Source organism: Grampus griseus (assembly GCF_964374135.1).
Source record: "Grampus griseus genome assembly, chromosome: X".
NCBI lineage: Eukaryota > Metazoa > Chordata > Mammalia > Artiodactyla > Delphinidae > Grampus > Grampus griseus.
This window is the reverse complement of record NC_138999.1, coordinates 86,236,777-86,252,531: the sequence shown is the minus strand read 5'-3', so window position 1 is coordinate 86,252,531 and position 15,755 is coordinate 86,236,777. Positions and strand designations below refer to the sequence as shown.

General features: G+C 38.2%; 1 protein-coding gene across 3 annotated transcripts in view; it reads left to right on the top strand.

Moving 5' to 3' along the window:
- Nucleotides 1-15,755, top strand: part of PCDH19 (protocadherin 19) — a gene marked incomplete at both ends in the record, with an annotated part of 108,350 nt that overhangs the window by 57,996 nt on the left and 34,599 nt on the right. For 2 of the 3 annotated variants that reach the window (XM_082681922.1, XM_082681921.1), the window contains 2 exons: nucleotides 84-142; nucleotides 7,309-7,481. In XM_082681922.1, coding sequence (XP_082538048.1) covers nucleotides 84-142; nucleotides 7,309-7,481 — 232 coding nt within the window. The remainder of the gene's footprint in view (nucleotides 1-83; nucleotides 143-7,308; nucleotides 7,482-15,755) is intronic. The other variant, XM_082681923.1, reaches the window with a different exon arrangement.

Here is a 15,755-nt window from a genome sequence, read left to right as displayed (position 1 = left end):
AAATTCCTCCTAAGCAGGAGAGTTTAGCTCTTTTCATGAGTCATCTCTGTAACCTTTTTAATCTTTTTTTCCCCCCACTGCAGACTGAAAACTATTCTTTTGACTCCAACTACGTGAACAGCCGAGCCCATTTAATCAAAAGGTATGTTGGTTTGCTTGCCTATTTCTACAACTAAGCTTGATTTAATATAAAAAGCAAAAAGATTAAGTATTTTTAATGGTGCCGTTTTCAGATTTTGAAATGAAAATACCTATCTGTTTATTGTAGAAAATTAGGAAAATTCAGAAAAGCATTAAAAAAAACTAAGTAAAAATCACTGGTAATTCCGCCACCTAGAATCACTGTCGACATTTTATCATGTTTATTTACATAACTGTATACAGAAATAATTAACAAAATAAAAAAAATTGGGGTCATATTAAAATACAGCTTTATGTGATGATTAAGAAATCTAATATTAAAATTTTCTCCTGTGGAACTTCTAGTGAATTTCAGCATGGTTGTTATTTTGACAACTTTGAAATCATTTTAAGGCTATTTTAATGACAGATAAACTAATTCCTTATCTTTAAAAAACTTTATAGATGAGAGAGGGAAAGAAAAGGTATTTGCCTAATTCAGTAAATCTTGAAATAGAAGTATTTCAAATGAAGCGTTCAAAGTTGAGATTTGTGTGAATGGTTGGTCATAACTCAGTTATCCATGGAGCCACAACGTATGTGAATACAGAGCTGAATACTGCCAAGGAAGATTTCTATCTGGTGCGGTGGGCACTGAGGTGCCCAAGGCAGGCAAGACAAGGGGTTCAGGGAGTCCTTTAAGGAGAGAACTTGTGCAGAAAAATTGGTACTGACCATTCAGATGATGCCTTTATTACTGTTTGATGCAGATATCCTCTTGAATGGTCCAGTGGTTATTCTGCAGCTAAAATTGAACTCTGTGTGTGATTGTTAAAATAATAGAAATGAAATAGAGAAGCAAGCAGGGTATGTTAGAGCTGCAGTAGGGAAGATCTGAAAATTCTATTATTTGCTGGCTCTAATTCCATAAATTTACATCACCAGAAGTGTAGGATTCGAGGAATAAACTAGTTTGTTGTACAAACAACTTTAATTCAGATCTAATTTAATTCACGATGCTGCAGTAACCCTGAAAACATGCTAGGTTTATCTGTATTGGTCTGGAATCGCTTGTGACCTTAAGTGTCGATCGTTAATTATCTGAAAATGGATAGCCCAGTATTAACAGTCATAGCATTGTTTGGAAGTTTTTGAGGGGTTGGGAGGAATCCATTTTGAATATTTTCTTGGCCTACAGAATAAAAGCAGAAGGGGAGGAATTCAAAATTATCCGACTGATCTATTAGGAGGGAAAAAGCCCTCTTTTTTGTGCACTTATTAGAGTAACCACAGCAGAAATTTGCTTTCTTTCTGCTTCAGAACTGTTATTTCATAGCTCCTTTTTTAAACTTCTGGTAAAAACAGTGACTTACCTTATCCTCATAGATCCCTTGGGCTAGCTCTGGGTACCCGGGGATTCTACGACCAGGTTAAACTAATAGCATAAGCCTGATTTTCATAGCATGGCAGAAAGCTAAGACTCCTGGGGACCCTCACCGTCTTAGGTCAGACCTGAACATCCAATGCACAAGGCAAACTGATGAGATGAAAACTTATGTTCGAACATTTAGCTGTCGGGACACATGTATTTCCACAGCAGCTTTGGGACTCACTTGAACTTCTGATTTTGATTAATTACTTTATATGTTTTTGTTTGCACACACAGACACACAAAAGGCACAACCTGGACTCAATAGGATCTCAGTGGAAAAATCTCCTGATGTTGCCTGAAATCAAAGATAGTGGCTTTTTACCAGGGACAACCTTGATTAAGAGGAAACATCTGAAAGCTCAGGGACACATGCATTTTTGCCAGGTTCTGTTTTTGGAACCCTGAGGGCTTTAGAAAACCACAAAGGCCTTGGAATTTATAGGATCAATTGAATTTAGACAAAGCACAATACCTGGAAAGACACAGGGAATCTTGTGTGCTATGCTTTTTGGGGGGACTAACTATTTTAAATGTAAAATGTGTGGAAAATGTTAAGAGAGTAGTGACTAGGTGATAAAACCACACAAACCATGTTCAAATAGCTCACAGTGATGTTTGAAAGGTGTTTCGCTGTATGTGGTTTCTTGAGGATCCATTTACATGCATGGAAAAAGCTCCTGACCAGGACATTCTGAATCTGATTATCAGTTTTAACTTTATTATCAAGTCCTTGTTTCTTTAAATGCCAATCCAATTTCAGGCCAACCTTGAGAACTTCTTTTCCTATCCATTTTTTCTTCCTCTATTCACTTTCTACCCATCCAAGGATGCTTCTTGGACCCTTCTTTTTAGCATTCTCCAGCAGTTGTTAACTGTCTTACACTCAGACTCCTTTTATTCTCTCATCTGTCTACCTAGGGTAAACCAAAGGAAAGCCAGAGGGCAAGGGGGTTCTCCTAGCACAAATCAAGGTTGAGAAGGGTGAAGAGTAGATCTGGAAGGGTAACGGAAGATATATGGCACATTCGCCCATAATCTTCTGCACTGAGTAATCTAGCAATATATTTCTGTAGTTTTTTTTTTTTCAGAATGTCACCTGTAACCTGCAGGTATACCCAAGGTTTATGTCAGAGTCCAGATTAACAAGCCAAGACAGTTAGGATTTTTTTCTGGATAGATTTCCTTCCTGCTATGTTTGTTTCCTTGCTGTCATCTCAGCAAGGAAAGCCAGCAGTGCTACTTTGTCCCTGCTGCAACACTCTTTCCTCATGCCAGTTTTCTGTGCTGCTGTCTGATACCTGCTTCTGCAGTGCTTTTTGAGCAATATCAAGCAGTGCATGTGGCTATAGCTCAAAGAAAATAAAACAGGAAATGAACATGGTACTGAAGCAGTGTGGGGAAAAAAATGAGCATTGGCTCCTAAACCATGCGTAGTGCTTTCCTTTTCCACCCAAATTGTCCTGGGGTTTTGCAGCACCTGGTATGGTGCCTTGTCTATAACAAATGCTGGTACATGTTTATTGAAGGAATGGAGGAAAAAAGTTGAAAAAAACGCCTCAGCATTTTTCCATTGAAAACTAGCATTAAATGTTCCCTTAAACCTGCAATTTCTGTCCTTTTATGTGCATTAGAATCTCCTGGGTGGCTTGTTAAATGCAGAGTCTCTAGCTCCATCCCTGGAGAATCTCCAGTTTTCACAGGTTCCCAAGGTGATTGTGATACAGGTGGTCTAGGAACCACTCTGGGATCTTCCTTATGTTTCTTAAATATAGTTTCCCTTCTCTTTTGACTTTCACTCTTTTCTCATTCTCAGAAGGTATTTCCTGGGTATGTGGTGTGACCTACTAGGAAGATAAGACCTGTTTCCTTTCAGATTTTTTTGTCTTTTGGAAAGATTTCTAATATTTTAAAGGGTAAATACGGGTCAGAATGTTATTAATGATCATTCATCAAGAATTTTATGAGTAATTATTGTGTGCAGAATCTTGTTCTAAGTTTTCTCAGACAAACTTGTCCCTCTGTTGGCCACCAGAGCAAGTAATAGAAACATTTGTATTTACAATACCATTGCAAAAAGAACCCTAATTTATTGTCCCACAAAAGTTGGTTTACAAGTCGTTCATCTACCAAGAAGTACACAGGTAATAAAGCAAGTGGAATCAGCATTTTTTATGCCTGGCATAAATTGTTATTTGTTTTGGGTGAGTGGCCGTTTACCAGGCTGTTTTACAATTTGCAGCATCTTACTTACTGTCTTAAACTGCCTTACAGAAATCCATTCATTAAGCTACTAAATGTCCTTACAGGATGAGAGAGAGAAAGTGGTACTTAGAGAGTAAGTGGTACTTAGTTTGTCAGATGGGCAAACTGAGCTTTAAACAAGTTAACTATTCTAAGGTTTGGGGGAGGGGGTTAATACTCCTTGCTTTTTCTTTAGAGAATATATGACTTATTCTCTCCTTACCAGTCCCTTAAGTCCTAGTAGCCAATTCTTCACTATTTTATTATTTCTCTTCTTTCTACCTAAAAAACCAAAAGCTCCGAGGTGGTTTATAATATTTAGATGCATATAAAAACGATGATCAAAAATTTAAAAGACAGATCCAAAACCAATTGCAAGAAGCTAAATAGAGATCCCTGGCATGTAACTCACTGCAATTAAACATTATATTTTCCTTGAAGCTTTTGAGAAGCCAAGACAGAAAGGTAAGTATACCAGAGCGTGTCATTCTCATTTTTTAATAAAGGAAGGATACACATTTGACAGGAGAATTTTTTTCCTGTCCCTGAATTTTAGAAGAAATTAACATAGTGGACAATGTCTGACTATAGTTTATAGAAAATATAGAAACATTATTTATATATACATTTCCTATATCAATCCTATAAAAAGACTATGGGCATAATATTTAATAGTAACTCAATGAAAGCATTACCATATATGGAAGTAATGATCATATTAAACAATAACCATTTACTGAGCATTTGTGTATACCTGGTACTTCATGTGAACTATCTCATTGAGTCCTCAAAATGGCCTCTTGAAAGAGGTTTTAGCAAATGCATTTTATTATTTTATTTTTTTAAGTTTTTTCTTTTTCTTTCTTTTTTTTTTTAAATTGGATTATAGCTGATTAACAGTGATGTACTTAGTTCCCCAACAAGGGATTGAACCTGGGCCCTTGGCAGTGAAAGCATGGAATCCTAACCACTGGACCGCCAGGGAATTCCCAGCAAATGCATTTTACAGACAAGGAAGTCTAGGCACCAAGACATTAGCTATCAGGCCCAGGTTCCCATAGATGAAGTGGCAGATTATGGATTATCACTTGTTCTAATGACTCCAAGTTCAGTGCTCTTTCCACTACAGTCAGGAAATCTAATATGCTACAGGAATAGAGTTTAAAGAACCTAGAGCAGTGGTTCTCACCTGGGAGTGATTTGGCAAAGTCTGGAGACATTTTTGGTTGTAACTTCTGGGAGAGGCACTACTGGCATCTAGTGGGTAGAGGCCAGGGATGCTGCTAAATATCCTACAATGCACAGGACACCCCCCTAACCCACAACAAAGAATTATGCATCCCAAAATATCAATGGTGCCGAGGTTGAGAACCTTGCTCTAAGGAATGGTTAATTGCATTGTTCTTATTCTACACCCCTCACCATCGTATGTCTCAAGCAAGTTTTAGCAACTGCTGAAATGCAGTCAATTCAGGGTTGAATTCTGTGGTTTAAGGTAACAATTTTGCATTGTGGATTAAAGAAATTTTCACATGCTTCAGATAGCAGAAATGCAGGTCAAAAAATTATTTGTTATAAAAATGTAGGAACTAGTAATACTATCCAGGCAGGTTTCCTTTCTCCTGAGGTGCAGGGGTGCATGTGGGCAGGACCAGATTTTTTTCTAAAAAACAAACTTTGAATCTGTTCATGCTGTGTGATTAGTATTTACAGGAAGCCTCCAAATCTGTGCCATAAAACTAGAGGTGGTGACACACTTTAAAGCATGTGTTTCCATTTGGTCTTAATGACCATAAAAGACTCATAAGATGATTGATTTTTGAATAGGACTGCATCCTGGTGGGTCCATAGGGCTGAGTAGCTGCATGACATAATTTGGAGGAGCTGAGTGAGTTGGCCTATTGAATGATTTTAGTTTTAATACAGTTGATGCTCAGTTATTCTTTCTGAAAATAATTAGCAAACAGGTCAATGCTTCACCCCCTTCTGCCCTTCATTTTCTGACAATTATGGCTTTCCAGTTACTGCCCTTTTGGTCTTTTCCTTTTCATATTCAGGGCAGCAAGCATTCTACATCTAGGTTGGTCATATGTTAAAAATCTGCTGTGATTTCCTTTTGACCAAGTGTGGAGATTGACAATGTAGCCATTGTGTCCATGGCATAGCTCTTCATCGTATGTACTGAATGTTCTTATCAAAGCTTCAGAGAGCCAGGCCTGTGGATGTTCAAGGTTGAGCAGATCAAGCGAGTTTGCAGTGTCATCTCCACAGGGCTCCCTTTTCAGAGGTAGAGTAGGTCTGTTGAGACTTGTCCTAATTCACAAGTGTGCCACTCTCCCTTGTTGAGACAACAACACATTTTCTTGAGTATGCCTTTGCAGCTTCCTCACTGACTAGGGAATGGATTCCCCATTCACTAGGTATTTCAGATGCATAATTTATGGTCCATGGTGGAGCACAGCTGCAGATTCTGTCAGGACACACAAAGTATTAGAAATAGTAGATGGGGCCTCTATGGATGTACCTAATGTATTGTTCTCTATTTCGTGAGAAATGGTGTGGGGATTTTGGGTAGTATGCTTAGTGCATTGAATGGTGGATTGATTTAATAGGTGCAAGAAAAATTTACACACAAAGTCTTGAGCTGCAAGTTGCCATGTTCTTAGCATAGCTACACTCACAGTTTCCTTAGAGTTCACTCTCTGGTTCTCACTTTTGTCTTACTTTCCATGCGCGAAGGCTCTCTTCTTCTCAGCTCTTACCTCTCCTCTTTTTCTTTGACTCTGTCCCTCAACCTCTCTCAGTTAAAACTGACCTGAGTTCTCTGATCCTGATAACCCTTTCTATTTGAATTGCATTACCTCAATTTCTTCCACTTTCATTTTCACAGTTGGTTAGTAGATATCTTTGGAGGGGTAGTATACATAGTGTTAAGGGTCCAGGCTCTGCAGCTAGACTGCCTGGGTTTGGTCTTAGATCTGCTACATTTTAACCAGCTATGTGACCTTGGACAAGTTATTTAACTTCCATGTGCCTCTCTTTTCTTCACCTGTAAATGTGAATATTAATAGCACCTGTCTCTTATAGAGTTGTGATTATTAAAATAGTTAACTCATGTCAAGCACTTAGAACAGTGCCTCATGCACAGTAATCCCTCAGTAAACATTAGCTGTTATTATTTTAATTTGATTATGTAAGAAGAGAAAAAAACCTTCTGAAATGATGATATTTTTTGCAGGTGGTTGTTTCAGAGTTGTAGCTTCTTCCGCCTCGCCAGTAGTGATGCAATGAAGATAAGTGAATGAAAGTATTAGCTGCATCAGCATCCAGTAGTGGGAACCTCTCTACAATGTTAAGTTCCGTGATCTTTAAACAGAAATTTCTCTTCCTCCTGCCCTGTTGGACAATCCAGTTGCTGTTGGCCTCACCACAGAGCTGACATCATCCTGGCTCTGAAAGAGTTTTAAAAATCAGATCTATCACAGTTATAAATTATCATTCTTTCTTTAACCCAGCAGCTCCACCTTCAAGGACTTAGAGGGCAACAGCCTGAAGGATAGCGGCCATGAGGAGAGTGACCAGACCGACAGTGAGCATGATGTCCAGCGAAGCCTGTATTGTGACACTGCTGTCAATGATGTGCTGAACACCAGCGTGACCTCCATGGGATCTCAGATGCCTGACCATGGTAAGGGCTGATCGGCTGTAAGTTGCAACCATAGATTCCAAAGAACCCAGGATGTTTGGAGGCTCACTGCATTACTTTACTGTAATGAGTGTATTTTCCTACAGGGTTTTGAGATGTCCTGACACCTGTCCAGACTCTTCTTCACCCTCCATGAGTGGATCCCGTATGATCATATAACGTTCAGGCATTTAAAAAGCCAACTACCTATACATATTGTATACATACTCATCGATCATAACTGCACTGCACACATAGGAAATTAACAGATGCCTTCTCACTAGGAATAAATGCCTCTTTTTGCTTTAGTACATGAATTGGACTGATCAGTTGAGTTGCAGAGAGCACAGCACTTATGACACCAAAGGGGTGAGTTTTATTTCCATATCAAGTTGGTTAACTTTACCCAGAAAGAGACTCTGTTCTCTGACCACAGATTGCATAATCTTTACTGAGGACAGAGTACAAAACTTCCCATTTTGTCTATGGGGCTGTGATGCCAAATCCCACTAGCTACCATGCAAATGCATGCCATTGTTCATAGGAGAGACCAGGGTAAGAAAACATGGCTGACTTAATGTAACATTCTGTGCATGTCAAAAATGCCTCAAAGCACAAGTCAGGAACGGCATCCTCATGTATGAAGAAGAGTCTATTTTTGGGAACTCAGCCACACATGCTTTAACAAGAGGAGCCAAGCATAAACCAGGGTATAAAAACATTAGCAGAGTTCAGCTAAGGCAGAATGTTCAGATGGACTTGAGCACAAATGTCATTTTCAGTGTTTTACTGATGCAAACATGTTGGACAAACAGCCTGTCTTTTTCAATTAAGAACTATGAATTCAGCTTGGTGTTTAGGCTCAGTGAAGGTTCAGAATGCTTGGCTATGTCTTGAGAGAAGCTAGACGCAAGCTCAGCTGGAAGCCCCACTGCTAAAAGACTTAAAGATGAGAAAACAAAATATGGTGATTATGTGCTGGTCTTCAGCTGTTTCATTTCACTGTAAACATCATTAAATGCTTTTGTTTTGGTCTTGTAAATGAATCCAAAGGGGAAAAAAATGTAAGATCCACAAAATAAAATGTTTTCTATGGAGAAAAAGTTAGTCACTGTAGATTCTATTAAATTGTTTAGTCCATCCCCTCCCCAGCAGATCCAAGTGTCAAAGTCTATAATATATATGTCACTACCGATTATGCACTGCTGCCTTCTCTCATTGGTGAGTGGTGCCATCCGCAGAGATACTATACTTTCTGGGTAATCTTACTAAGACTAAAGATGAAAAAAATCAAACATTTATATAACTGAAACAGAGGCTATTTGATTCCCAGAGGATTAGCAGCGTGTCACAGGATACAGACTGATATGTATCATTTACTAGTCTTGTGTCTCAAAGAAATGCTTTTTCATTTGTATCAGGAAGGGTTTTAGTTAGATGCTCTCTAAAATGAAATGACTCCAGGAAAAGAAATAGTCATAATTGATTCTCACTTTGTGCCTGGCTAGAACAACATTTGTTTTAGTTTTTTGTCACATGTCTCTAGGAAAATAGTACCAGTGGACTGCAGCTAATTTTTCTGAGTGTTTCTTACAAAAGGGATGTATTGTGTATAGATACTGTAGATTTGTAATAATGAGACTTCTAAAGCAAATGTGTGGCATTATCCCAAGACTCTCCTATGTTTAAGATGGGGATTACACACACACACACACACACACACACACACACACACACAGTTTTTTGCTCTTCTGTTTTGGCAACACTTTTACATTTTGTTTCTCAATATTCGATTCTTATCTATGTATCTTCATTTTTTCCATTATTCTAGCAGTGGCTAAACCTTGAACTAACCCTCGAGTTTGTTCTTTTCAATTTGGTTGAGTCATTAAAGTTTAGTTACAAAGGGAATTCAGGCCTTGTTTACATCTCTGGCTCTACCTTATGATATCCCAGTACTACTGAGCTTTCCATAATGGTACTTAATTGTATCCCCAATCAACTCTAGGCTAGCCACATAGGTGGTGTCACCAGTTTACTTGGGTTGAATATTGCTACCTCAAACAATAGCAATGATTCAAAAATTAACATTTTCTAGCATTTTCTCAAACTTGGATTCATATAATAAATGTTTTTCACTTTATCCTAAGGCACAGTGGTTGAAAGACAATCACTGATTGCATTTTGATTGCCCCAACCAAACACATCTGTGAGCTGGGTCAGGGTGGAGATATGATGGAATGGCAGGAATCTCTTCTTTCTGGATTATTATCAATCCTGGTATCACTCTCGACAAGGCTAAAACCAGGTCAGTGGGTTGATGAACTGGCTGAGCTGAATTTCCTGGTTGCCAGGTGACTGAATTACATTTATCATCTGCAGTGCCTTTGAATTAATATGTCTCAGCTTGTCCCCCATACTGTAGCTCTTGTCATGGCTTCCCAGAAAAGAAGGTGATGGAACATTCTTTATCCTGTACTTCTACTGGCATATGGCACTTTTTTGCAATGCTATCTCTCTATAGCTCTCAGAGTGCCTTGAGAACAAGTAAGTGTTATCACTCAGCAGATTTTACCACCTGATCTGGTTCCTGATGTGATTTGGTGCTGAGCTGGGGAGTCGCACTCAAATCTTTTAACCATTGTTTTCCCTCCGTGAATTTGAGTTATTTGGTAAAATTACCACCTTCTGACAGGGACAAAAATTTCTCCCTATGCAATTTCTGCAGACAATCTCTAAGAAGAATAGCCAAAAAGTAGGGTGGTCAGAGATGCCAGAGGCTCATGGGTTTGTTGCACAATTGGGGGTTTCACTGGGCTTGAATCTCTTCCTGTCAGGGTTATTTTTGGATTGAATAGTGCTGGGTTAAGAGGCTTTTGTCTCCTTGCTTCTTTGCATGCCCATTTGTGATGACTTGGATATCCCATTATGCATACTCAAATGTGTAGTCCTGATATGAAATTAGAGTTTATAGGTTCATGTCTTAGAACCATACATACTAGTCCCAAGCCCAACTAATTTGTTTCAAATCACACTCAATCTCTTACCTTATGATTTTAATTATTGATTATAAATTCATCAGCTGAAAAGATGACTCTAATTGCTGTAATATGCACCTAATTTGGAGTTCACTACAACACTGAATTGGTTTCCCCTCCCATGCTAATTGATACCAAATGGAAGGAACATACAGAAATTTGTGATAACATCTAGCTGATTTTGACATCTAAAATCACCAAAATGCAATATAATGATTGCTTTATTTCTCGGAGTGTAGGTTCTTCTGCATGTTCCTAAACTTGTTTATTTGCTAGTTTCATCGCCTGAATATCATTTAACATGTTTGTTGTGTAAAACATGGATTTGAAGAACTTGATCTGTGTCTAATGTAACCACTGCTTGCAAATTAGCCATGAAGATGTTCTGTAGACTGCATACTATGCATATTCTAGTTTCAACCACAGGTGTATTAAGACGTTTACACTTTCAACACTCTACCAACAATGTGTAATTTAATTTCCTCTAGGCTTTTAAGGAAATTATGATTCAGTGACTAAACATCCTTTCCTTATCCTCTTACCTATCCCCCGACTCACCTCTCACCTCACTAAATTTCCAAACACTCATTTCAATTAATCTCTTAGCAAAATAGGGAGTTCTCAATGGAGAATATTTTGTGACATTGCAAAGCAGTGTGCTGCTGGGCTCCAGAAATGGTAGCATGAACCAGATGTTCATAGAGTAATTGAAAATTCCATTTTATCAGAATAGCATTTGCTGTCAAAAAGTTTTATCTTTACTTCAACAAAGGGGTTGATTAGCTCCCCCTGGACCCGAATTAGCATCTTTCAGGCTAGATATACTGTTTTGCAATTCATGTGGTTATTTCTCCCCTGGTTTTGCTCATATAGAATCTTTTAAAGGTGTGTTTAGCCTCTTGAAAATATACCAGGTAAAATGTTTAATTACTTGAACACAGTAATGTATATGTATACAGTGTTTCTATATATATGACTTGCAGGTTTTTTTCATCTTGCCTTAGGTATACAGCATTCTAACCAGACAGGAACAATCCATGCATAGATATATATTATTCATTCATTCAGCAATATTTTGGAGTGCCCACTATATGTCTGGCTCTGGGAATGTGTCAACTACTTCTGTTATTGACTGTGAAAGTTATCTTTTTAGCTATGCTTATCCGGGTTTTACTGGGGTGACCAAGGTCAGCTCAATGATGAAATGAATAATTCTTTCTGATTTTAGAAATCATCGTAAGAATGGAGCCTGGGACTAATAAAAACCTTATTAATATTGTGCCAATAAAGCAAAAGAAACAATAAAAGAAGACTGTTACACTCAAGATCTTATTTTTAGTAAGAGTATCACGAAAGGTTCTTGATGTTCTAATTTGAACAGTGTCACAATATTAAACATTTTCTTTTTTTTTTTTTTTTTTTGCGTTATGTGGGCCTCTCACTGTCGTGGCCTCTCTCGTTGCGGAGCACAGGCTCCGGACATGCTGGCTCAGCGGCCATGGCTTATGGGCCCAGCCGCTCTGCGGCATGTGGGATCTTCCTGGACCAGGGCACGAACCCGTGTCCCCTGCATCGGCAGGTGGACTCTCAACCACTGCGCCACCAGGGAAGCCCTAAACATTTTCTTTTTAAATCCATCTACTCTGAGATTGAACTTCCTGCTTACTTTTAGTTACTGTCATTGTAAGATGGTTGGTTTAATCTCTGACATGCCCAGTTACCTTGCTGGTTAAGAGGTACTCAGTGATACTCAATACCCAGTCTCCCTTTCATTCTGACATCCAGGACCTTTATCCATTCTCAGTCTCAGCAATGGCTGGGTAGGTGGGAAGAGAAGTGACAGGTGGATGCTTTTATTTATTTCAACTACATTGCTGCACCAGATAATTGAACTCCTTCCAAAGCATTATTTACATTTTATTGGCAAGGTAGCCGCTAGAATAAAATGTTGTCCTTAACTAATGGAAACATCCATGCTCTTAGCAGTTGTTTACTAGCATTATTTTGGCCTGGGCCTTTTGGTCAGAGAATTCTTTTAGGACAGCTCTGTTCATCTGCTTTGAAATAAAAGCGCTATTCCTTTTCTTAATATAATAATGTTTTCCTGATCCACTTGGAACTTTTAGTTGTCTCATAGTCATTGTCTATTTTAAAATTTATTATTATTAATAATTACCTGTAGTATGGGATTCATTACTCATCACGAGAGTAAATGTCAAGGGCTTTCTTTACTGGTTGGCACTAAGAATTTCTATATTTCTGAACACTCGGAAAGCATTGGAGGATGGAGGCTATATAAAGGGAGCACACTGAACAATTAGCAGTTTCATTCTCTAGGAGTTTATGATCCAATAGCACAAATGGTCCAGTATGGAATAGACTGCATATGATCAATGAAGAAATTAATTAAGATTATTTGAGCTGGAAAGCAAAGTGCATTTCAAAAGACAGTTTGGTGTAATGGGATCCCTTTGGAGGAAGAGTGGAAGCCAGGCCCCGACATAGTATGCAAGATAAAATTATGCTCTATGTGATTTGCTAGGTGAATTTTTTCCCAATTGCTTCATGATGAAGCAAGTTCTATAGGCCATGATAAGTAGGGACATTGCCAATAGGACAACAGATGAGAAGCAAATCAAGTTGTTGTATAGGGCTAGATCATATGGTTGATCCACATACTCAAAAAGTCCATTGAAATGTCAAGATCATTATTTTCTTTGGGTCTCTCAATCTATTTAACATTATTTCTGTCCTATCATAAGGTGGTTAAGGACCATAAATAAACTCCATCAGGATGGGAAAACATAAATCTGAACTTTCTGTTCAAATATTTATGAAGTATTTTTTCTGTCATCTTCCCTTTAACCCTTTTATTATGAAATAAATATGAAGAATTAAGTCATAATTTAAAAAGCAATTTCAAGAATACCAAAATCATGTATTATTCTTTTATTGCACTGTAGGCAAAATACTTGTGAGATGGCTTTCCTTTCTTACTGTAGATGCTTTTTGTCATCCAGGATCAGGTCTTTGCCCCAGGTATTTTGGTCTCTGTCTTCACTAGATGGCTCATTGCCTGTTTGTTCATTATGGGCCAAGGAAAGCTAATTTGACACATCCACTTTTGAAATGTGGCTTGACAAGAAAGTCTATTCAATTTCTATTCCTACCCCAAGGCTTACCCCCAATAAAACTTCAACCATGGAAAAATCACCAGGCACCAAATTGGAAAAGGTTTGAACTGGCCTTTAGAGCCATCAGAAAAGTTACTTTTTAGAGACTTACACACAGCTTAAAGTGGGTAGACAAAACAGATGCTTTTGCAATTGGGCAGAATGGAACCCCCTCCCTGCCAACTAGTTATTCTGCCATGCAGAGAGAATACAAAGCAGTTCCCCACGGCTTCTCATAAAGATTATCAGTGAGATACCAGTCTCTAGAGTTGTTTTGGAGCAAATCCTTTGGGACTAGACATTTGTGTGCAAGTGACAAAGTCAGAAGGGTGTTGTGGGATTTTAGGTTTTATGATGAACACTGGACTTCACCCCAAAACGTGCACCCCAAAGATCTACTCTTGTAGTTAGAGGAATAAGTGAGATGGTAGGTAGCAGAGGTGATTTGAAAGGCACTGAATTCAGAAGGGGCCAAAGGAGTTTGTCATAAAATGAACTCTGGATGAATTCATTCAAAGTTTTGTATCATTGAGGTGGCCTCATGAGAGACACTTTGTCTTTTGTGGGTTCCTTGTTATCAGAAATAATAATTCTACTCCATTATTCTTCACAACAGTGTAGACAACAAACTTGTAAACTGTTAAATCTGAAATAATAGACGACACCATCTTATTGTTTGTTCTTTTAAATCTTTAATATCCATTTTCATGGCAAATGAGACTCTTTATGTTCCTTTCTTAGTTGAACGGGGAGATTTTCAGTTTGGAAGAAGTTAAAACCTTAAAAACACATTCATCTCCCCCTACCCCAGTTAGCTAAGCCTTAGATTCTTTCTAATTTGTGGTTTAGTAACTAGACTCTAAGTCACGCAGGAGTGCAATTGTAATCTACTTTAAAATAAAAGCATAACCTATTATACTGCTTCCCTTTGAATAGATATCTGTAAACAAACACTACTATAATCACCTGGAGAAACTTGGTAATCTTAGTTGATTACAGCAAGGCAGCTTCCCAGCCATGAGTTTGCAAATTCAAATCCAGTGTCAGAGATACATTTTTCCAATGTGTGGCCGCTTTTGCCACTTCTAAGCTCATATAGTCTCTCCTTTCTGTCCTTAGGTTGCATAATAATAGATGTTTGACCACTTGCTTTCTTCCCTCCTCTTTCACCCTGTGGAGTTTCCAACCTGTGTGAACAATAGAATCTTTCCTTTTTAATACGTGTAAAAGGGAGAAAAGAGGAATGGTAGAGGTTCCAAGATACTCAGACTGGTCAAACTGTTCTTAGACATCACCACCTGCTGTTTTTAATCATTAATGAGGCTGTCAGTTGCTCTAATCTGGGAGGTGAACAAAAAGAATGGTTTTGATTTTAATTTAATTTAAAAATCAGCTTATTGGAAAAAAAATGCCTCCAGCTTGTAAGAGTCAGGTTGCCCACTGTTGATAAACTAAAGTAAGTCAGATGCAGAAGCTGAACCATGATTCATATGCAAATGTGAACTATTTTAAATTTGGGGAGCTATTATTATTATCATCACTAGCTAGAAAATTTAGTCCGTTTAATTCAAGGACCCATTTTATTGCAGAGACATGCTTCGTATAAATATCTGTTCCATTTTTTTTTTCTGGAAGAAAAACTGATGCACCAAGAATTTGAAAACTTTATTCACATCAGAACACAAATCAATGGCAAAGTCCAGAGTGAAACCCAAAGTGCAAATTCTTTTGCTTGACTCACTGCCCATCAAACTGTACATTTTAGAAGTTGAGTGATTATCTGTGAGTACTCTATTAAGTTTGGGTTTTCTTACACTGGATGATTTTGCTTAGCAGCAAAATGAGAATTCAGAAATATGGTGTCGATGCACAAATTGGATATTAAAGACCTGGAGCCAGACCTTTGTTTGTGCCAACTGTCAACTTAGAAGTTTTCATTATGCCTCTCAGAGCTTCACCAAACACTTTCAGATTTATAATTGATGTCAACTGAAGTTGAAGGCAAAGAAAACCTGCCTTATTTGACTGCAGAAAATGTTACCTTACTGTTGGGCCCTAGTTAGCTG